The following is a 25431-nucleotide window of genomic DNA, read 5'->3' as shown; positions in this document are numbered from 1 at the left end:
TGGCAGCCGATGCTAAATCTTGAACGCAGATAGTTGTTGCAACATTTTTTCTTTCTGTAGACTTCAGGCCGACCAACACGAAGATATTTGTGTCGTATGTCAGTTAACTTAGCATTACAAGAGCATTTTCATATTACGGTTAGAATTATTACGTTTCTGAATTTTTCAAAGAATCCGCACATGCTAAGCAGTAATTAGTTATAAGACATAGTATAGAATTCAACACACTATGGGAACCCTTAATTATAAATAATAGATAATATATACAGTAATCAAACAACAATAATAATAACTAGCGGGACCTGTGGAAATTCCACAGAGGACTCATTCATATGTAATATATTGATGTTGGTATTCTGCAGATGTTCAGTGTAAATAGAGACGCTCCGATATTATTGCAGCTTTTTTCTTAAAACTGCAAAAATATTTATCTAAGCTAGCACGAACGCCCGGCAAAGCCCGGTCATAAAGTATTCTTAAATATGATATTTTAATTCTTGCAGATTTCGTGTATATTATTATAGAGTTCATGTTCTATCGATTTTTATACGTCATAAAGTTGCGATTTCAAAAATAAAAATATATCTATATGATTTGGGTGCAATAGCTTGAATCGAAACCAAAATAAAAACTTATGAAAAATATATATATATATATATATATAACTTGAGTTCCTTCAGACATAATCGAAACCAAAACCAAAACTTGAAGAATTCTTGATAAAATTAGTTATAAAAATTTAAAAAAATAGATTACCGGAGTGCCATCAGTTATAATTGAAACCGTAACCAACACTTATGAAAAATTCTTGGAAAAATTATTTATTACAAGGAATGGAAGTACATAACAATTAAACGACCCGGATGGAAGCGTGACACAAAATAACACACACGCTATCGTATTAATAGATAGATAAGTGGCCTGACAAGGCTACAGAGAAGACAACCAAGCGAAAAAAAAAAAAAAAAATCCCTAAGCAAAATTCATTCCAAAGTAGCAAAACTGAAGCTAGCCTGCCAGGACACTATATATACAAATGTAGGCAAATTTGGGCATATTTTATCGGTTTGAAAATACAGGTTATTTTTTACCAATTGCCATCAAAATTTAATCATAGAACAGTATTATAATGTTTAAAAAGCCTGCTAATTTTCATGTAGTTTCGTCCATAGAACCAAAGATTATGTACATTTCAATATTCAATTTAGCTACGAGTAGCACTTTTTGGGGCAATTTTATAAGTTCTAAATCTCAGCAACTATTGATCAGAATTTGACAAATGAAGGCTCGTTGGAAAGGTAACGGCCTGAACTGTGGTGAGCTATATAACATTTGCCCTTAATGTTGCACATCAAGGGGATCATCCAGAGCCAATTTTTGGCACTTTTTTACAGCCATAAAATGTTTTGGTAAAGATACAGTACCTTTCCAACTTAAAAAAAAAAAAAAAAAAAAAAAAAAAAAACTTTAAAATTACCATTATTGTAGGTTTTCGAGAGTGCTGAAAACGAAAACAACGTTTAAAATTCCAGGAAACAAGTAGTTTCCAAGATATGTATAATTATAGTTTTAAAAAGTGGGGGATCACTTTTCTATATTCATTTAACGTAAAATGAACACCCACTTTACCGACGCCTTTTTTTGAGGCCATCTTAATTTTTTTTTTTTTTAGTGGTAGTGTTTAGTGACCTATTAGACTAACACAAAATCTACCTTAAAAAAAAAACTTCTTTTCAATGGTTTTTCAGGTGTGCTGAAAACGAATATCGCATTTAAATTTTCTGAAAATAAGTATTTTTCCGGATATTAAATAAAAATATGCATGCACTTGCACATATAACAATAGCCACCACATATAACATAATTACATTGCTCAGAAAATTTAAATGTGATATTCGTTTTCGGCACACCCGAAACCTATCAAAATCAAGTTATTAAGTTTTGTGTTGGTCTACCAGGCCACAATAACCAAATAAACACCACCTCTAAAAAAAAAAAAAAAAAAAAAAAAAAAGACGCCGCCCCCTTCCTCCCAAAAAAGGTAGCTGTAAAGTAGGCGTTCATTTTACGTTAAATCATTATATAAAAGTGATCCTTCACTTTTTTAAAACTATAATTTATTCATATCTTGGAGACTTCTCGTTTCCTGGAACTTTAAATGTCATTTTCTTTTTCAGCACCCTCGAAAACCTGTAATAGTGGTAATTTTAAAGGATATTTGCAGAGTAAAAAGATACTGCACCTTTACCAATGTTTCAATCATAGTCATTTGTTTTCCTACTTTTGCATATGAATTACAAAATATCCGATATTTTCCCAAAACCTCTGGCCTTGATGGGGGGGGGGTGAAAACTTGCTATGTTTTCAAATGATCTGAAATAACAGCAAGGAGAAACTCGATTCCAAATATTTCTCATATGTAATGCATAAAGTAAATTTCAGTGTATAAGGATTATTTGGTATTGGAGATAATCATACCCTATTTCCAAAAGAGGGGAGATATAACACATGAAAAATATTTGGAATCAAGTCTCCCCTTGACCATTTCAAATAAATTCAGAGAGCTTTTTTGATTGGATCAAAATATAATTATTTGTTTTTATTTAGGATAGTGTATGCGCAGACGATATGCGTACAAACGTGTTTATGTATTCTGATTTTATACATCAATGTTCACACATCGACGCTACATCTTAAGAAAACTGCTTCTTAAATCAGATCAAAGGCCATCTTGAGAACCTTATTAGATACCACTTCCCTCCATCCCTATCCTCCGCCGTTATTTTTTAAAAGGTAATGTCGTATCTTTAAAAACTATGTGGATGAGAGAAACATTAGAGAACTACTTTTCGTTGAAAAAAAAAAAAAACTAAAAAAAAGTTTTAAAAAAAAAAACGTAAAAAAAAAACGTAAAAAAACGTAAAAAAAAACGTAAAAAAAAAAAACGTAAAAAAAAAAAACGTAAAAAAAAAACGTAAAAAAAAGTTTTAAAAAAAGTTTTAAAAAAGTAAAAAAAAAAAAAAAAAGAGTAAAAAAATAAAATAAAAATATTGAAAATACAATTTTGTTAAGTAACTCCTATATCCCGTGATGCAATGCATGAGACACTCAAAATATACCATCGTTTTTTATTTGAAGCCAGATCCACAGTATCCTTCCGGTTCTTTTCTCATTGCAATCAAATCTTTCTTGATTATCTGTTTCTAGTTCAGTTTTGGTTTTCTTCATTTTTTTTTTTTTTTTTCATCAGGGGTCCATTGAAGCACTTGGTTGGCAGTTCTGTCTGGGTTTAATCTTAGAGTATATCAAATCCAACCTAGACGTTTGTAGATTAACGATACTATATGTTAGTGAGTGCAGTCTCTGACTTCTTAGTTGGTAATTATTAGGGCTATGACAGCAGAATATTCTCATCATGGTTTTGACACAGTTAACCAACTGAGAACCACATCACTCTGTATAAAAGCATAAAAAATGATTAAGTTCAGCATCCCCACCCCACCCATTTAGCGCCAAAAGTCCCCAAGGGACGTCAAATCCTGGTGAAAATGAACAAACAGTGCAGTTTTAGACCGATAGGCCTTAACATATGTAAATTAGAGTTCTGCACCATGCAAAAAAAATAAATGGCTAAGTCCATCATTCGCCCTCCCATTTAGTCTCAAAAGTCCAGAAGGTCTTAACATATTTAAATTTGAGTTCCGCACCATGCAAAACTGCTTAATAGACACACAGAAATTTTTGGACAAATATGGTAAAATGATCCCAAAAATGGAGTGTTTTTATTAGCCCTAAAAGAGCCCAAGAGTTATCGCGAAGTATAGACAAACAAAAGTATATAGAAATCACTTAGTTACAACTTTTCTGAAAGTTTTATAAAAATCCAAGGCATCAATTTTTTCAAATAAGCACAAAAGTGTCAATTTTAGCCATTTTAACCTGAAAAGCACCCCTAGGGGATCAACCGGAGTTTTCCTAGAAAATCTGTTCTGTTACTTTTTTACTCATATCATGTTTAATGTTCGTACAAAATTTTTAAAAATCCAAAGCGTAGTTATTGAGAAATGTGCGGACGGACAAACGGAATTTACAGGTCCAATTTCCTTTTGTCGGGGGGGGGGGGGGAAGAAAAAGAAAAAAAAAATGGCACTTTTATATATATATTAGATTTAGATATATACATTTTCTTTATGCTTGATAGATGGATGTTGATGAGAATACCATAGTGATGATTGTGTCATTCACCCTAGATTGGTTGGGCCGATTCTTTCCAACAAGTTCACCATGTCCCTAACACTGGTTGACCATGCATAGCGATTCAAGGCCGTTTTCTGGTACGACTGCAAACCATTTGCAGTTCCAGCAATGAACCCTCTAAGGGTGAGGGCCCACAATCAGTTCAGCATCCTGCCTTACTGTCCTAAGCGAGATTTTAAGTTCGCCACCGCAACATTTCTTTCAGCATCGTGGATGCTGGGTTGATGACTTCAGAAACGAAGTCACCTGGGCGTCGTCGAAGGGCATGACAAAACCAACGAAGGCGTTTGGCAAGGAGAGATTTTTGGAAGGAGTGAATCTTGAAGCAAGCGCGAATTGTACTGTTGGGAATAAACTTATCAGTGGACACAGAGGACACGACGTATGTAGTGATGGCCGGATACGTCCAATTTGCGTAGCTCACTTGTCCGCATAGACCAAGTCTCGCAGCTATAAAGGTAGATCCTGACTTTGGTGTTCAATCTTATTTCTTTTCAAGACCAGAGCTCCGATCAAAGTCAACAGAAAGCAGTGTGAGCATTGCTGATAGGGTTGAGGATGTCTTCTTACCCCTTGGCCTGTTGTAGTGATGATGGAACCAGGATATTTGAACCAATCGACCTCTTCAAGGGTTTCCATGTTGAGGACAACTGGTTGTTTCTTATTTGAAAGAAGACCTGCCATCTGTAACTTTGTCTTATCTCTAGGGCTAGGACAACAGCATATTCTTTTCATTGTTTTGACTCCAGAGTATATATCCGACACAATTAGATAGTTAATCAACCAAGAACCATATCACTCTATATAAAAGCATATAAGATATCAACGGATACACACACTCGAGAGTCAAAACAATGAAAAGAATATGCTGTTGTCCTAGCCATACTTATCTCCCTTGACTTCAGTGCAACAAACTGACTTATCTCCCTTGGTTTAAATTAAGGTCCGCCATTTTAAAACATTCATTTCAAACCTGCCCGTGTCATCAAAGAATCTACTGTTGATTTTATATGTCGGGCCTTTCAGCTTGTGTGATAATAAAACTTCTTAAATGCACTTATGACGTTAGGATGTATACGGTCTCAACTTTCATCAAAATCACCTGTTCTTGCTTTCATCAGATTATTTGGATTATTGATCCAAGACATTCTGATAAAAAAAAAAAAAAAACTATTTAAGAACCATGCCAGGCATATAAAGTACCTTCGTGTGAAATTTCATAAAAATCAGCCCAACCATTTAGGAGTCTATAGGAAACAAACTCACACACAAAATTCCTTTTATATAATCAGCATTTTTTTTTTTTTTAATCTGTAATTATCACATGACTTACCTTCCACAACAGAAGGATTTGGATCCCCTTTTAATTACATTATCAGCAGAAATTTTGGCCGCATGTCCAACATTTGGGTCCTTAACAGCCTGAAAACAAGGAAAGGAAAAAAAATGTAAACAAATGCATCACCAAAAAATACATTGGAAGATCGAATAAAATCATTAAGTGATCAAAAGTTTTCAATTCGAAAATTAGGAGCCAGTCTATTTGGGCCGAGTCTGATTATCTTTCCAAAGAAAAACGTACAGAAAAATCTCACAAACGCACAACTTTGAATATTCATGCTAAATGTATTTCAACAGCTAACACACTGAATCTTCGTAATATGATTACGCAGTATAGAAATTAAGGAAGATTTTTCTTCTAATATTAGATTGGTGCAAAAGCAGGTCGTTTTGGTGCCAACATGGATGAGAATACTGCAGAAAAATATGAATGATGCTTTAATAATCTGAAAAAAAAAAAAAAAAAAAAAAAAAAAAAACAGTAGTAAAAATGCGCTGGTTGACCACCTTTAAGAAGTTGAGTATTTGTTGTCGAACGTATCCAGTTCTTGGATTAATTATTTAGAAACCTATTATTTAACGCGGGGAGGGAACGGTGTTTTGTAACTATTCTGTATTTTCACCAAACAATTTAATCCCAAATTCTCAAAGGTAAATTTTCTGGTGGTCAAACAGGGCACTTTCATTGAAACATAACTTAATCATGGTGATATGTTCAAGCAATAAGAATATATTTAAGTAATAATCAGTAATAACAACACGTTCAAGTAATAACAACACGTTCAAGTAATAACAACACGTTTAAGTAATAACATATTTAAGTAATAACATATTTAAGTAATAACAATACGTTCAAGTAATAATACGGTTAAGTAATAACAACACGTTCAAGTAATAATTCGGTAAAGTAATAACAAGTAATATTAATGTTTAAGCAATAATATATTTAAATAATAGCAATGCGTTCAAGTAATACCAATACGTTCAAGTAATAACAATACTAATTGTCTGTATTTTTGAGATGAGGTGTTTTCATTGACTGAGATTGTCGGACTGACTTCCTCATCTTGATTGTTATAGTCACAACGTTTCGGACGTTTTACCCTCATCAGGTGTTTTGTATCGAACTGGGGAACCGTTTGTTTGGAGTCTCAAACCCAACCCTTTATTATTATTACGGGGGTACCGTGTTCGGACTCCAGCTAGGCTCTGGGACATAGTTGCTGATTCCTTGTTTTGAATGTTACTTTTCACTGCCTTCGTTCAGGATTGAACTCAGCACCTTTGGGTAACTGTAAACTTTGATATAACGTCTAGGACCACTCAGCCATATGTCACTGGATACTGAACTAATACGTACAAGGCGTGTTTGAATCAATTCTCACTTTATTTATGCCGTTATGTTCATTTATTTACAACTTAATGAATTAGTTCAACCAGGTCATCGGAGGTTAATTTATGAAGATATTTTTTAAATAAAAACTGGCAGCAAAAATTTCATGAAGGTTATCTATTCCAGCGTAGAGTCTTATCTTTTAAGGAGATGAGCTCTGTCTATCGCCCGGCTTTCATACTCCTTCTTTGCCTATTAGCCAGGCGTAGAGGTACTATCACAGGGACTCGTCTGAATCACCCAGTGGTTGACCTTGTTTCCTGACTAGGGCAATGAACGCCGCTTTTCCCCGCTCCCGCCACATCCCATCCCCCTAAACTGGACACGGTGGGGTGCTTCAGTGCCATATATGTCGGTGCAGTTGGACTGGGCTGGCTTTGCCTAACGGATTGAGGGTACCGGATTAACAGTTCCTGGCTGCTGTTTCCGACTGATAGTACAGGAGCCCCAACTCTTTGGTAGCGCTTAGAGCGGCTGCTCCATCAACAGTTGTAAGATATCGGGATGTTTGTAGTGCCATGTCGCGCATGGAAAGGGACCCTGCACTCATTCCTGGTGGGGTTTCCTGAGGCCACAATCCTGTGAGTGAGGACAGCTGATAGTCTACTTGTATTGCATGCCTGGTATTCTGCACAACTACTTGTCCAGCACCCCCTCACTCACTCACCCTAACTGAAACTTTTAAATAAAATAAAATGAAATGACAGCTCAAGCAAAAGTTACGTTTAAACCAGGACCAAACTCAAAGTGTAATGCTAACAAACATCTTTCTACTCGTCTCCCTTCGTAATGACCCCACTAATTAAGTCCCTGATAGTAGCCCCCTGCTTCAAAGTGGCACTGTGCCTTGTTTGGGGTTAAAATTGAATTAAAAAAAATTTTTTTTTAAATCAAAAAAATCTACTGAATTGAGAGATCAAGCCTAGATCTCAGCTCAATGAGAGGGGTTCTATCAGCAAGATGTGTGGTGCATATGCAATGAGATGATGGATATGCTCCTCAAAGCTTGTTGATCGGACCCCTCTCAATGAACGAAGATCCAGGCTTGACCTCAATTCAGTAGACGAGACCCTACGCTGTAATAGATTATCTTCATGAAATTGTTGCCTTCAGTTTATGCGTATTTGCGCATGTGTAGTGATAATAAGTTTAGTCGACTTATGCCTGCCAAGTTCCAATTTTTACTTCTTAGTGGCTATTTTTACAGACTAAAATCCAAATCTAATTTGTTCCACAGGTCCAAATCTCTTATAAAGTTTCAAGTCTGCAGACCAAAAATGGATAGAGTAGTTTGCTAGAAACTGCTCCTCAGACAGACCGACAGACAGACAAGGTCACTAATATATATTAAGTATATAGAGATAATTGTTTTCATATTGTATTAAGTTCTACTAACGAGACCTGTAGAAATTCCACAGAGGACTCATTCACATGTAATATATTGATGTTGGCATTCTGTAGATGTTCAGTGTAAATGGAGGCGCTCTGATATTGATTTTTGTTAAAACTGCAGAAGTATTTACCTAAGCTAGCACGAACACCTGGCAAAGCCCGGTCGTAAAGTACGCTTAAATATATTTTAATTCTTGCAGATTTTGTATATATTATTATAGAGTTAATGTTCTATTGATTTTTATATGTTATAAAGTTGCGATTTCAAAAATAAAAAAAATATATCCATATGATTTGGGTGTATTAGCAGGAGTCGAAACCAAAATAAAAACTTATGAAAATACATATATATAACTTTCCTTCTGCCATAATCGAAACCGAAACTTGTGAAGAATTTGATAAAATTATATATTCTATTAAAATATTTTGATAAAATTATTTATTAAAAAAAAAAAAAAAAAAATAGATTATTGGAGTGCCAGCAGTTATAATCGAAACCGAAACTTGTGAAGAATTCTTGGTAAAATTATTTATGACAAGAAACGACCCGGATGTAAGCATTACACAGAAACTAACACACACGCTATCGTATTAATATATAGATACTAGGTCTGCTTAGGTGATCATTGCAGTCCAGCATATCGTGAAGTTATCCGTTCATCAGATGTTTCTCTGAATAAATTGATCATAACATTTGCAGTTTGTAAACACTGCTTGGGTGTCAGTTTCTTCATGATGAATTGCCAAACCAAGCTTAACTCAAAATAACCGACAGTTTCCTAATTTGCAATTTAAAAATTTTTTTGTGAATTTAAAGGTCACAGCTTCTAAAGTAATTTTTTTTTTTTTTCATGTAATAATAAAAAAAAAATTGTTTTACAACTCTTTCAGTGTGATTAAACAAGTATCTATCTCAAGCCCAGTTTGGGGGGGGGGGGAGAAAAAAGAAAAAGAAAAAAAGAAAAACGTAAAAAGAAAGAAAAAAGATTTGGGTATCATCAACTTGAAGTAAAACTGAAAATAAGATTTTGTAGACAAAAAAAAAAAAAAAATGTAAAAAATAAATGCTGTGAACTTGCATAACGTAAATTCATAAGCGAACACGTTATCGGTCGGACCATGACGACACAGATGTTATGGCATTGCAAATTTAGCTTTTTAAAATGAAACCACGAATCGACCGTTTGAACATGCGCGATTTACAAACAGCGTTGAAACCAAGCGTTTTACCTGACCTGACCCCCCCCCTCAAACAAAACAACATTTCTACATGAAATAATTGATGTTATGTGTCAGACATACGGTATCAGGTTTGTGCCTGCTCGATGCTGATGACAAAAGCTTTTAGCGGACACACAAACACACACAGCTGATACTGATATAATAGATTTCTTAATTTATTAATGTTGTTTGGTTTTGTTTCGTAGAGAAATAGACATGCTTTGTAGGAGTAGCTGCATATGTAATTCTGAAGCAAGAGTTTCGCAATCTCCAACAACACCTCTCCTGAACCAACACTGCTTGATTCCAGTGAACAAAACTCCAGAACGACTAGAAACTATGCAGAGATGAGCAGAGAACAACCCCGAGTACATTTTCAAAAGTTCAAAAACAGCAAAGCGGTCATAAACAATCTAGCAAGAAAAATCACATTTGAAGGGTTAAAATTACCTTTCAGAATGAGGCTTTCTCTGAGCAACTGCCAAGAAAACTTTCTACTCTAATAGGTTCTTCCTTAGAACAGCTAGACTTCGGAATTTCCTTCCTGCTACCGGTTTCCCTGGCTGTACTCACATGCAGAAGTTCAAATGTAACGTAAACCAACATCTTGTTAATCTTTCTTAGGCATGGTCCCAATTAGTAGCCCCTTACGTTCAAGTGGCGATATGCCTTGTTTGGGGATGATGGTGAGTAAAAACAGTAAAATATCCCGAATGTTAGATCTCTTGGCCTTTTATAGGGATGACCTTAATAAGGAGATCTTCTACCGAAATAAAAGCGACTGTAAATACAATTGTCTCTTTCTTTTCTCAACAACCTCTCAGTGGTCTGAGAATAAATTTGAGACAGATCTTAAAAAACTAAATAATTAGACATTGTATCGCTTGTATGTTTGTCTGGTTTCGTAAACAGTGACCTCTCCCAATCTAACAAATAATAACGGACAGTTTATTTCTGCTAGGTGCTTTTTTTTTTTTTTTTTTTTTGTGGTAATGTTGAACTGGTTTAAGAAAGTAAGATGCTTAAGGAAAAAGATAAAGATATTGTCGGTTTTGGGGTGGGGATTGTTTTACAAAGAAAAAGATAAAGGGGTCAGAGAGAGAGAGAGAGAAGAGAGGGGGGTGAGAAAAAAAGAAAAAATAGGGGAAAAAGAAATAGAGAAAAAAATTAAATAAAGGAGAGAAAGAGAAAAAGAGAAAAGGAAAGAGAAAAAGAAAGAAAAAAGGAAAAAGAAAAAAAGGAAAAAGAAAAAAAAGAAAAAAAAGGAAAAAAAGGAAAAAAAAAGGAAAAAAAAAGGAAAAAGACAAAAAGGAAAAAGACAAAAAGGAAAAAGACAAAAAGGAAAAAGACAAAAAGGAAAAAGACAAAAAGGAAAAAGACAAAAAGGAAAAAGACAAAAAGAAAAAAGAAAAAAAGAAAAAAAAAGAAAAAAAGGAAAAAAAAGAAAAAAAGGAAAAAGAAAAAAAGAATATGTAGCTCTCCAGCATCATACATTGCTGTCTGATCTAAAAATCGTATTAAAAAAAAAAAAAGATAAAAATAAAAAGTGTGTGTGTGTGTGTGTGTGTGTGTGTGTGTGTAAACTATTGCAATAAGACCACCATTCACTCATGCATGGAAAATTGTTGCCACATCTCTACTTGTGCATCTGTCACTAGTCTCTTGCTCTTAGACACGGATCAAAAAAGGAGTCATCAACATAATAGGTCCCGCTCTCTCGGCCAAACTCCAACCTTTGTCTCATCGCCGAAATATTCCATCCTTATAGCTCCGGACTAACTCAAAAAGCAGCAAAATCCCACCCCTTCATAGTAGAGATTTCTACTCAAATAGCTTCTTCCCTCGAACCGCTGGACTTTAGAATTACCTTCCGGGTCCCTGTGCTTCCTTGACTGTACTGACATTGAGAAGTTCCAGTGTAACGTAAACAGACATCTTACTGCTCAACTCCCTACAAAGTATCACTGTAGATTTGGTCCCAAATAGTAGCCCTTTACATTAAAGTGACACCGTGCCATGTTTACGGTGAAATAGCAGTATTAAGAATAAAAATAAAATTAAAAAAAGTACTATTGTTCCACTAATACTACATGGTCCGGCTACTACAAATACTACTACTACATGGTCCGGCTACTACTACAAATACTACTACTACTACACAGTCCGTCTACTACAAATACTACTACATGGTCCAGCTACTACAAATATTACTACTACATGGTCCGGCTACTACAAATACTACTACTACTACTACTACTACATGGTTCGGCTACTACAAATACTACTACTACATGGTCCGGCTACTACAAATATTACTACTACATGGTCCGGCTACTACAAATACTACTACTACTACATGGTCCAGCTACTACAAATATTACTACTACATGGTCCGGCTACTACAAATATTACTACTACATGGTCCGGCTACTACAAATATTACTACTACATGGTCCGGCTACTACAAATATTACTACTACATGGTCCGGCTACAACAAATACTACTACTACTACATGGTCCGGCTACTACAAATATTACTACTACATGGTCCGGCTACTACAAATATTACTACTACATGGTCCGTCTACTACAAATACTACTACTACTACATGGTCCAGCTACTACAAATATTACTACTACATGGTCCGGCTACTACAAATATTACTACTACATGGTCCAGCTACTACAAATATTACTACTACATGGTCCGGCTACTACAAATACTACTACTACTACATGGTCCGGCTACTACAAATATTACTACTACATGGTCCGGCTACTACAAATACTACTACTACTACATGGTCCAGCTACTACAAATATTACTACTACATGGTCCGGCTACTACAAATATTACTACTACATGGTCCGGCTACTACAAATATTACTACTACATGGTCCGGCTACTACAAATATTACTACTACATGGTCCGGCTACTACAAATATTACTACTACATGGTCCGGCTACTACAAATATTACTACTACATGGTCCGGCTACTACAAATATTACTACTACATGGTCCGGCTACTACAAATATTACTACTACATGGTCCGGCTACTACAAATATTACTACTACATGGTCCAGCTACAACAAATACTACTACTACTACATGGTCCGGCTACTACAAATATTACTACTACATGGTCCGGCTACTACAAATATTACTACTACATGGTCCGTCTACTACAAATACTATTACTACTACTACATGGTCCAGCTACAACAAATACTACTACTACTACATGGTCCGGCTACTACAAATATTACTACTACATGGTCCGGCTACAACAAATACTACTACTACATGGTCCGTCTACTACAAATACTATTACTACTACTACATGGTCCAGCTACAACAAATACTACTACTACTACATGGTCCGGCTACTACAAATATTACTACTACTTTTTTTGTAGAGTTCCTGCTATTTAGTTTTCTTTTAATTCAGAAATGGGTGTGGGCTGGATGGATGGAGGGGGGGGGATAAATGGCAAACAAGTTGGCCCTTATTTCATGCCATCTCTGCTGGTTTAGGGACTTCTTTTTATCTTAAAACTCATCGGTGCCAACAATATAACCCAACCCCCACATGTCAAGTTGGCAAAACAAATAAATGCCCTGTTAATTTACTCTGGGTATGAACTGAACCCCCTTTTTTTAGGGGGAGGGGTCAAGTGGTATTTTTTTTTATGAGTGGATGGAATTTTATTTTTAAGGAGTGAACTAAAGTCAAGAACCTTGGAGTACAGAAATAGAGGGAGAGACGGGGGGGTTAGGGTTAGGGTACAGAAATAGAGGGAGAGACGGGGGGGGTTAGGGTTAGGGTACAGAAATAGAGGGAGAGACGGGGGGGGTTAGGGTTAGGGTACAGAAATAGAGGGAGAGACGGGGGGGGTTAGGGTTAGGGTACAGAAATAGAGGGAGAGACGGGGGGGGTAGGGTTAGGGTACAGAAATAGAGGGAGAGACGGGGGGGGGTTAGGGTTAGGGTACAGAAATAGAGGGAGAGACGGGGGGGGTTAGGGTTAGGGTACAGAAATAGAGGGAGAGACGGGATGGGTTAGGGTTAGGGTACAGAAATAGAGGGAGAGACGGGGGGGGGGGGTCCCAGAACTTTCCTGCCTCCCTGTGTCTGTTTCACAAGTACTTTAATGGAATTCTAATACTAGTCTCCCCTTAACGTACATACACACCCTAGCAGCAAAATCAGATCTCTTCACTGTAGAGGTCCCTAGATGCTGGAAAGTCTTATATTCTAATAGCTTCTTCCCTTGAACTGCTAGACATAATTCCCTTCCTGTTTCCTGCTTCCCTAACTGTACTAACATGCAAGAGTTTAAATGTAATGTGAACACACATCTAGAAATTTACTAACGCCCGAAAGTATCCTGTACCTCTATAAGACCACCATTCGTCCATGCACGGAGTATTGTTGTCATATTTGAGCCGGTGCATCTGCTACTAGTCTCTCACCCGTAGACAAAGTTCAAAAGAGAGTCGCTAACTTGAGAGGTCCTGAACTGTCACCTAAGCTCTCAGCCTCTGTCCCATCGATGAAATGTAGCATCCCTCTGCCTGTTCTACAAGTACTTTAATGGTGAATGCTCTGACGAACTGCAATCACTTGTATCCCTCCCTCGACGTAAATACCCCCCCCCCGACAAGCAGCAAAATCCCACCCCTTCACAGTTGAGATCCCTTGATGTAAGAGAGCCTTTTACTCCAATAGTTTCTTCCCCAGAACCGCTAGACTTTGGAATTCCCTTCCGGGTTCCTACTTCCCCAACTGTACTGACATGCAGAAGTTCAAGTGTAACATGAACCGACATCTTGCTGCCCAACTCCCTACATAGTACTCCTGTAGCTTATGTCCCTGATAGTAACCCCCTACATCAAAGTGGCAATGTGCCTTGTTTGGGGTGAAAATGTAATAAAAAAAAAATCTCGCTCATCTCCTCAAGCTGTAAAACTGAAGGAACCAGACATCCAACTCTGCAATTCTTACTACTACTACTACTACTACAACAAGCAAGTGAATTAAGACAAAAATTTAGTAAATAAAAAAATCCACCAAATTTCCCTTTCAAAGTAATCCAAATAAAATTGCCCCAAGTTATTTTTCATTCAAAACGAGTTAACCAAACATCATCCGAAAGTTTCTAAGCAAAAAAAAAAAAAGGTCTGAAGAATGTCATTAATAAATTTCATATGAGATAAAAATAAAAAGGAGAAAATAGTTACATAATAAAAATAGGTAAACTGCAAAAAGTTTTGAAAAAAAGAAAAAAAAAACAGAAAAGAAAACATTTAAAAAAAAACAGAAAAAGTGAAAGGAAAAAGGTAAAAAGAAAGAAAGGAAAAAGGTAAAAAGAAAGAAAGGAAAAAGGTAAAAAGAAAGAAAGGAAAAAGGTAAAAAGAAAGAAAGGAAAAAGGTAAAAAGAAAGAAAGGAAAAAGGTAAAAAGAAAGAAAGGAAAAAGGTAAAAAGAAAGAAAGGAAAAAGGTAAAAAGAAAGGAAAAAGGTAAAAAGAAAGGAAAAAGGTAAAAAGAAAGGAAAAAGGTAAAAAGAAAGGAAAAAGGTAAAAAAAAAGGAAAAAGGTAAAAAAAAAAAAAGGAAAAAGGTAAAAAGAAAGAAAGGAAAAAGGTAAAAAGAAAGGAAAAAGGTAAAAAGAAAGGAAAAAGGTAAAAAGAAAGGAAAAAGGTAAAAAGAAAGGAAAAAGGTAAAAAGAAAGGAAAAAGGTAAAAAGAAAGGAAAAAGGTAAAAAGAAAGGAAAAAGGTAAAAAGAAAGGAAAAAGGTAAAAAGAAAGGAAAAAGGTAAAAAGAAAGGAAAAAGGTAAAAAGAAAGGAAAAAGGTAAAAAGAAAGGAAAAAGGTAAAAAGAAAGGAAAAAGGTAAAAAGAAAAAAAGGAAAAAGGTAAAAAGAAAGAAAGGAAAAAGGTAAAAAGAAAGAAAGGAAAAAGGTAAAAAGAAAGAAAGGAAAAAGGTAAAAAGAAAGAAAGGAAAAAGGTAAAAAGAAAGAAAGGAAAAAGGTAAAAAGAAAGAAAGGAAAAAGGTAAAAAGAAAGGAAAAAGGTAAAAAGAAAGGAAAAAGGTAAAAAGAAAGGAAAAAGGTAAAAAGAAAGGAAAAAGGTAAAAAGAAAGAAAGGAAAAAGGTAAAAAGAAAGAAAGGAAAAAGGTAAAAAGAAAGGAAAAAGGTAAAAAGAAAGGAAAAAGGTAAAAAGAAAGGAAAAAGGTAAAAAGAAAGAAAGGAAAAAGGTAAAAAGAAAGAAAGGAAAAAGGTAAAAAGAAAGAAAGGAAAAAGGTAAAAAGAAAGGAAAAAGGTAAAAATAAAGAAAGGAAAAAGGTAAAAAGAAAAAAGAACGCACGTATAAAGAACGACGAAAAGGAAGAAAAAAAAGAAAAACAAAAGGGAAAATAAAGAAAAAAAAAAAAAAGTTAAGGTAACACACCTGAGTGAATAGATCAAAGACGACGGTACGAATCCGATAGCAAATAGATAAATAATAAGTTTAAAAGCGTTATTTATGGGAAGGTGTGCTTATCCAAATCAAATAAATACCCGTATTGTTTAGCCAATCTTTATTTCTACTTGTATATAGAAGGCACTGTGTGTGTGTGTGTGTGTGTGTGTGTGTGTGTGTGTGTGTGTGTGTGTGTGTGTGTGTGTGTGTGTGTGTGTGAGGGAGAGAATTCCCTAAGAACGCCGAAACGGCTGAACTGACTTTTATGAAATTGCACACAAATATATTGTGTCAGGGAGTGTTCTTAGATAGGCTTTATATCCGAATGCCTCTTATAAGTATCGAAAATGGTTAACTAGTAATCGATAAACTTCATTGACGAAGAAACAGTGCAAAGTTTACATTTTATAAAGCCTAACATCACAAGTGTATTTGAGGAGTTTTATCACCGCACAAGCGCTCGGCATATAAAAATCAACAGTATGTTCTTTTATAAGACAGGGGCACGTTCGAAATGAATGCTTGAATTTAGAGCACAATTAAAGCATGATACTTGACTTTTGAATTTGAAACTTTAATTTGAACCATTGCATAAAAATAATTTTATAAATATTTTATAATGAAAAAAAAAAAAATTCTTTCTATATATAAATTTTGAAAAACGCCTAAGCTCAATGAATGTCTTTTAAAGTTCCAGAGCATATATAATATAATAATTCTCCACGATATTTTGAAATATCAAATTTTCTTGGTCATTTATTACTTTTCAAAAGTTATCCATTACAACATTGTTTCGCATTGCGACTAACAAGTCTGCAAAATTATGTCTTTGCTGCATAATTAGCCACATACTCTTTAGATGTTTACCTTAAAAAACTTAGAAAAAAACATTTTGTTTTCACGTCGGTTTCTATTTAACCCATAGTTGGAACCCTAACAGGTACTACCACTCTGGGTCAGAGTGGATCTGGGAGCAATGGTAATTAAAGGGTGGCTCCACACTCCCCAAAGCCCACAAGCTGGGGCCTCACCACTAGATATAGTTTAAGGTCATATCCAGGACCCCCATTGAGGGACTTTTACCCTCTGCAGGGGAGCAGTCGGCGTATTCTAATGCCCCACCGACAGGGCCATATATGCTGGAGAAGGACAGATTACCTGATTAAAAAATGCATAGCATCTGCATTTTAGTTAATATATTTTCAGTACTAGTTGACCTACGCAAAGAAAATCTACGTAAATAACTAATACTAAACAAGTTTAATTTTAGCTCGCATCAAAACTAAAAATAAAAACTTGTTAACAAAACTGTCAGTTACGCTTCAACCTCTCTCCCATCGACGAAATGTTGCATCTCTCTGCCTGTTTTACAAGTATTTTAATGGTAGATGCTCTGACAAACTAAAAGCCCTTGTACCCCCTCAACGTAAATAAAGCCAACAAGCAGCAAAGTCCCACCCTACATAGTAGAGATCTCCAGATGTCAGAAAGCCTTCTTCTAATTGTTTCTTCCCCAGAACTGCTAAACTTTGGAATTCCTTTCCGGGTTCCTGCTTCCCCAACTGTACTGACATGCTGAAGTTCAAGTGTAATGTAAACAAACATCTTGCTGCTCAACTCCCTACAACAAAGTGGCACCGTGCCTTGTTTGGGGTGAAAATGCAATAAAAAAAATTTTTTTAAATTCAGATGTGAATGATGGAACGATTAACAAGTTTTGTTCCAAGCAGTTACACCTGCATTACAGCTACTTCCGCATCATCGAGGCGGGGTTTGGAGAGTTTATTTCTAACAAATATGATCAGCAGTAGAGAATTGGCATCGGTATTGTTGGGACGATTCCAGTATCCCCTCCCCTCAGAGTCTGATACAATTACAGATTCCGATTTTTTATAAATCTGTAAATATTTAACTATAAAGTTGTTAGTTTTTTCCGATTACCATAAAAACACATGTTAAATGTGTATATATTTTCTCAAACAAAAAAAACACACTCATGGGGGAGTGATCTATGGATATTAGCTGTACTGGTAGTTTCCAATCGATAAATATTTATTATTTTATAATTTGGTAGTAATAATAAAATATTTATCTATCGTAAACAACCAGTAAAGTTAAATCTATAAATCATCCCCCACAAGTGTGCGCGTTTTTTTTTTTTTTTTAGTAGAAAGTTTTGCTTCAAGTAAATTTTGTTTTAAGTAAAGATTTTGTGGAAAATTTTGTTTTAAATAAAATTTTGTTTCAACAAGTAAATTTTTTGTGAAAAATTTTGTTTCAAGTAAATTTTGTTTTAAATAAAATTTTCTTTTAAGTAAAGATTTTGTGGAAAATTTTGTTTTTAGTAAATTTTGCGTGGAAAATTGTTTTAAGCAAAATCCAATAAAGATAATTCAAGGAACCGTTTTTAGCATTGGGAAATATGCACAAATTTTTTCGACTCCAATATCCTAAATGGCTCAGATTTTTTCAGATTTCAATTAATTGTTCCAGCATTAGCTAAATTAGGTATCACAAGCTAAAGTTTAAATTTAATGATGGGACAATTCAAATATTTTTCTCCCCGATTCCGATACCCACTCTGATTCTTTATAAATCTACAAATATTTAACCATAAAATTATATTTCCTCAATTACCGTAAAACACATGCTAAATATGCATATTTTTCTTAAATGTAAAAACATTTGAGGGGAGGAGGGGGTGATCTATAGATTTTAGCTTTACTGGTAGTTTACAATCAATAAATATTTATATGCACAAATTTCCCCCCCCCCCGATTCTGATACCTCAAAAGCTCTGAATTTTCAGATTACGAACAATCGTCTCAACACTAGTTAAATTAGGTATCACAAACTAGCTTAGAGTTTAATATGTGAAAATTATGTTACTATAATGAAATTCTCTTCAATTTCAATTTGTTATATCTTGTTTATTTTTATTTTTTTTTGTTGGGGGGGGGTATTTTGATCAAATTTGATTATTTTGACTAGACATCACTTATCAAGGCCAGAAGGCCACTCAAGGATAAAGGTTAAGGAGTTTGTCCAGTGTGTTGCAATATTTTGGACGTATAATGGGGTATGATCCCACACAGTCGGGCGATTCTATTTATAAATGATGCTGCTAAGAACTGACGAATCGAATTCACGTTCTGCTCCCAACCAATCAGAAACCAGAATTCCTCCATAAACCTTTTCTGTAGCAATTTCGCATGTTTTTTGCGTCTCGACACAGTAAGAATATTTTGCTCTGTGGAACTGTCTACTGCAAACCAGTCACCTCTCAGGACTTGTGTGTAACAACGAACCATCGGAAACTGTTCTGAAACTAAACATGGCTTACACTTCTAGACAGTGTACAATGAAAAATTTATTAGCTGAGCTTTTTCAGTTGTGAGTGATGGAAAGATTTACCAGTCTTGCTCCAAGAGGATGCTTCAACATGACAATACCTCCAACAAAAAAAAAAGTACAAAAATTCCACGCAACATTGGGTAGATAAAACAAAAGGAAGATATTGGCAACAACCGTTTGACAGTTTATCAGAGAGACATCTGGTTAAGCAACAAACATTGTGGGTGGAAATAAATGAAACATTATGTAAGAATTTGAATAGTTTTTTATATATTTTTTTTCTATTGAGGTGAATTGAAAGATGATCCACAATGTAGGCACAAACACATGTCACCAATGTGTAGACAAATAATGATTACTATCGATCACCAACCTCTCTCTCTCTACATCCAGATGGAGGAGAAAAATACCGACACGTTATAACATTATTGATTATCTATCATATAAATCTCACCTGTCTGTTTGTATGTATGTATGTATGTCTCACAAAAACTTTCGACAAAGGTGACGGATTTTCACAAGATCGGTATCATTCTGAAGCTCAACCCTTCGGACGACAAATATCGAAAAATAATTGGCTAAAAACATTAATTTTTTTCACCCAAAACTTGGCACTTTTCTACAGGAAGGGATCGTATTTTTCGCCAATATTTTCGAAAGTCATCGCCTCTTTGATTGACTAGCCCTAATTTAAACCTATGTCACTTCCAGTTTGGCCATGGGCGCAACAGCAAGCATGTAATTTTTTTTTTATCACATTCTTTTCCTGCTTAATGGTACGGGTTAGAGTCTGCCTGCCTACAACCACTTTTTCTTTTTTTTTTTTTTTGCTCAACACACCTCCAAGCACCTGGGCAACGCCGGGGGGCACCCAGGCTAGTATATATCTTCAAACAGAAAGTCAAAGGAGATCAGTTGTGTTTCTGTGCATCTCAGATGGTATTTTGCTTTGGTTGGACTAAGAGCTTTGATTTGCGGCCTGTTGTTCAGTAGAAGAAAACAAGTATCATTGTTACAAATAAAAATTTGTTTTAAACTTTGTATTCTTAGTATCGCCTGCACTGATGATTGAACCTTCAACCTCTAGAAGAGTGTCAGTTAGTAAAATTCGGTTCTAAGTACTTTATTTGTTATATCACGGGTCCTTGCGGACAATTCTAATATAAATTTTGGGAATCTGGTCATATACAACCTTACTACTATCACTACATATTACTATATATATATATATATATATATATATATATATATATATATTGGGAAGTGATACACGATATACCATTGGCGAATTAAGCGATGCTCTTTGTGTAAACAAAGAGAGCTTAGGTATTCGGACGATGTCAAAACATCGTTAATTCACTGCCCATACAGCAGCTGCTGATTGGCGAAATGGTTCAAAGCCTTGACTGTCGTACGGGCAGTCAGGTTTCGATCCTGGCTTGAGGTAGTTGCCTGTCTAGCCGCACTGATGAACTGTGATACAGTAAAACTACTGTATGTGGATGACTATATATTAGTGTTGGGACGATTAATCGGAATAGGAAAAATTGGAAGATTTGGTGGTATCGGAATCGGTATTGGAAAAATTGATACCTATTTTCCGATTCCAAAACGATTCTTTTAATTGTCTTTTATATTTGATTTTGTTTAAACCAAAATCTTCCATGCCTGGTAATAATGATAAAATAATAAATATTTACTGATTTTAAATTACCAGTAAAGCTAAAATCGATAGATCATTCCCCATAAGTGTATTTTGACGTTTAGGAAAATATCTGCATATTTAAGATGCGTTTTTACGAAAATCGAGAAAATAACAATCTTATAGTTTAATAATTAGAGATTTATAAAGAATCGGAATCAGTAATTGTATCGGAAACAGGAATTTAGCACAGAATCAGGAAAAATATTGAAATCGTCTCATCACTAATATATATCAGGGACTTTTTCAGGGACTTGAACAGACCTCACTGGCGTCACCTCATCAACAAAGGAGCTGAAACAGCTGAAGAGAGAAGAACCCTCAAAGCAGAACAGAAGCGTGCAACCCGCAAAGCCAGAGCAGCAAGCTCTGTCCCCACAACACTTGATCACCACTGTCCAACTTATGGAAGAGCCTTCCATGCCCGGATCGGCCTTACAAGTCATCTCCGGAAGCACAAAAACACTACTTTTACTCACTGATGTCATGGTCATCTTCAACTTCGAAGGACGAACACACGGATATATATATATATATATATAGTGCGTAAAAGTAGTGTTTTTGTGCTTTCGGAGATGACTTGTAAGGCCGATCTGGGCATGGAAGGCTCTCCCACAAGTTGGACAGTGGTGAGCAGGTGTTTTGGCGACAGAGCTTGTTACTGTGGCTTTGCGGGTCGCGCGCTTCTGTTCTGCTTTGAGGGTTCTTCTCTCTTCAGCTGTTTCAGCTCCTTTGTTGATGAGGTGACGCCAGTGAGGTCTTTTCAAGTCCCTAAGATATATATATATATATATATATATATATATACACACACATGCACACACTGGGGTATATTACTACATATTACTACACATATTCATACATACACGAGGGTTATTCCAGAAGTAAAAGTTTCTGTTTGAATTAAAATATAATATTTATGTGTATTCTATGACCGGGCAACGCCGAGCGGCCTGCTAGTACATAAGTGTTGTTTTTATTTATTTACTTGGATCATTATTTACATACTAGTAATCCAAGTAAGTAAATTAAAAATCAAGTATTTATTTATATAAAGTGAAATTATATAAACTCAACACGCAGATTGATCTACGCTTGATGATGTTAATCATCTCCTTAGAGAAAGTACACGATTAATATGGAACGTAGATCATTGCGATGATTTTTGCTCAAGATTAAGCCTTGATGACAAATGCTGAGATGAACGGTCTCAGCAATGGTACTAAGTGCAGGTTCTGCTACACAAAAGTACAGGATGGAACGATAAATCTGTCGCCCGAGAAAAGACAACATGATTCCATTTCCGTTTGATGAAAACTGGTTTTCTCTTTTGGATGCAGACCTTCTACTAGTTGGCCAGTTGTGTACAAATCCCAAGACCAATAGGACCCTTCTATCATGTCTGAAAGTGACACAATGTTCAACGAGTGAGATCGGAGATCCGTCGCTGTATAACTCATGATCTCTCTAGCGATCCAAGTTATAACAACAGGTCCATTGCCAGCACCTTCAAAATGCATCGCTAGATTGCCACGAATAACAGGAATGTGCCCAAGGTTATGAAAACAAAGTTTCCAGCACAGTTATGGTCTTTGGTGTGTACCTGGATGTGCTAAAGAGTATGGTAATTCCCCAGTGCAATCAAGTGGCCGCAGGACTGTGGTAGCCCATGTCCAAAAAGACCCAGGCTTGACTTTGAAGGAGTGCTACAACTTTGTATCCTTCTCCCCTTCCCCAACTTGAACCTACTGGACTACTTTGTTCATCAAGAACATCAACATGACCTTCCACAACACCAAAGCCAGCCTGATGGCTGCCATCTGTCAAGTATTCACTGAGTTCCCGCCGGTACTTTTGGAAAAGGCATGCCCCAGTTTTTGGACCTGTATCGAGGCAATGATTGGAGCTAAAGGCGGCTACATTGAATACATAATAAGGTTATCTGAATAGATTTTTTCATTAAAAGTTTTAAAATAAGACTATAGTGTTGTTTTCTTTAGGGAAACACTTATCGTTCTATCCTGTAGAGTGCAAGCCACCTTACACCGAACCATAAGCACAGAATGGGTTACTGGACGATCTGTAAAAAGTTGAATATCAAATGTAGCAATAAATCCTGGAAACATGTGAGAAATTCCACATACAACCGCCATCTTTCTTTTAGGCCGGCCATACAACTCTAGTAGCCGGTTTATGATTGGTTTAAATTTAAATGTGTCAGGTGATTTGATGCCTTTTTTGTATTCATGCGTTTATTTTTCAGTCTAAGAAAAAACACGGAACGGGATGGACTCAAACCACAGCAGTTCTCTTTCTAGGGAGCCAGGAGAATTCGTTCATGGACACCAAACAGTCAGTGAACGAAGGACACATCTCTACAAGCAGAGACAACTTATTTTGCTGAACCTATTCAAATCAAGGAGGACATTCTAAAACTGTTCGGCATGTTATTATTGGATCTTATCTCATTTTTTCTTGAGTCCCAAAGGGTTCACATTATGCCTGATTATAGGCGTCATCCTTCCCGCCGTGTTTTTCATGAACATCATGGATCTTTCCAAAGGAACAACAAACTAACATTTCAACAATAGGAATTTATACTAAAGGCTCCATGCGTATGGAGGCAAATTGGGCCACCGTTTTGCAAAGGACTATACCAGAACCGAAGAACTTTCATTACTTTTACTTGTGAATAAATTTGGAGTTTAAAGGTATGGCTTTTGTTTGTGGAATTTATTTGCTTCTGCAGGGAGGAAATTGAGTGCGTAGGAAAGAAATTTCTTACGATATACAAAAAAGAACAGTTGGCAATAAGTCATATACCATCTACCATGACTATGCGATTCCTGCAGCTACAGAGCTGGAAAACAGGGTGTATTAAACCTGACATGGTGATATTGAACAAGAAGGAGAAAGAAGCAACCATAGTAGAAGGTAATGTATCAAATAATGCTGGGCCAAACAGAACTGAGAGGAAAAAAGATAACGAAATACCAACATCTGATGCACAACATGAAAAGAAACTGGAATCTTAGGAAGATTTCCATCATTCCAGTAATTATAGGAGTGATCGGACTCACTAAAGAGAATTTTTTTGTTCCTTAGAAGCGCCGGTTGAGTTTGAATAAAATATGTATTATATACGTTTGAAGCCAAAAACAACACATTATTACAAAATAAACAGACATTTACTTTGAAATTTATGTTGAAATTCATAAATATATTTCGAGGCAGAACTTCATCTTCAGTATGTCTTTTTTTTTTTTTTTTTTTTTTTTTTTTGCCATGTTGTTGTTGGAGCAGAGAATCAGAAAGTAGAAGGCCGTTGTTTTTATGATAGTTTTTTTAAATCTCGGAACGGTGCGTTAAGTCACGCCAAAAAAAAAAAAAAAAAAAAAAAAAAAAAAAAACACATACTGAAGATGAGGCTTTGCCTCGAAATATATTTATAAATTTCAAACAAAATAAATGTCTGTTTATTTTGTAATAATGCGTTGTCTTGGCTTCAAACGTATATAATACATATTTATATTATTCAAACTCAACCGGCGCTTCTAAGGAACAAAAAAAATCTTAACGTGAATCCTGCGTGACTTAACACACTGTTCCGAGATTTATTTTATTCACTAAAGAGAATTTTAAAAGCTATCTGGCAAATATACATGGCAAAACATGGACGACTCAGACAATAGCACTTAAAAAAAAAAATGGTTAAAATCTCAAGATCTCTTACTTTAAGTGTCTGAAATAGACACTGGCAGGAAACTCCCGGAAGAAAAACATTTTGCAATTGGATTCAATGTGAAGAATGCAGAACTTTCCATCATTGTCTATTGGAATGCATAATTTGATCCAGAAATATGTGAGAGGATATCGGTCAAAGGATTGAAACAATATGCAATAGGAAATATTAAGCATTCCAATAGGAAAAGAATGTTTATAAATAAATCATCACAAAGAGAAAAGCGGACAGTCGGTCAGAGAGAAGTGAGACTGTCACATTTCTTCACTGCCCGATATCTGACATAACCTCACCCGCCCTTACACACTTTACAGAAGGGGTAAACTAGCAGTAACAATTTATAATCAAAAGTTGATTTGTCGGTGTGAAATAAAAACAATAAAATTCTTATAGTGCTGTTGTTTTACTTGCTGTCAGTGTGTGTGTGTGTGTGTGTATATATATATATATATCTTGTCAGCAAGAGAAGTAGCTGTTAACAATTATATAGACCGGACAAACGCATTTTGAACAACTGACCCCAGCAAATAAGTAACAACCAATGTCTATCATCCAATAGAATACC

At 35.5% G+C, this 25431-nt stretch overlaps 1 protein-coding gene across 7 annotated transcripts in view; it reads right to left on the bottom strand.

Annotated features, from left to right (window-relative positions):
* The window catches only part of LOC145268829 (ras-specific guanine nucleotide-releasing factor RalGPS1-like), a 333592-nt gene that overhangs the window by 166102 nt on the left and 142059 nt on the right, over positions 1-25431 (bottom strand). For all 7 annotated transcript variants that reach the window (XM_080124486.1, XM_080124484.1, XM_080124485.1 and 4 more), the window contains exon 2: positions 5591-5679. Coding sequence is in view for 6 of the 7 variants with exons in the window: in XM_080124484.1 (XP_079980610.1) it covers positions 5591-5679 (89 nt within the window). In the remaining variant the exon portion in view is untranslated. The remainder of the gene's footprint in view (positions 1-5590; positions 5680-25431) is intronic.

The sequence above is a fragment of the Euprymna scolopes genome, chromosome 44 (genome assembly GCF_053919585.1).
Source record: "Euprymna scolopes isolate OS-2025 chromosome 44, ASM5391958v1, whole genome shotgun sequence".
NCBI lineage: Eukaryota > Metazoa > Mollusca > Cephalopoda > Sepiida > Sepiolidae > Euprymna > Euprymna scolopes.
Note: the sequence above shows the minus strand (reverse complement) of the source record. Positions and strands in the feature narration are given on the sequence as shown.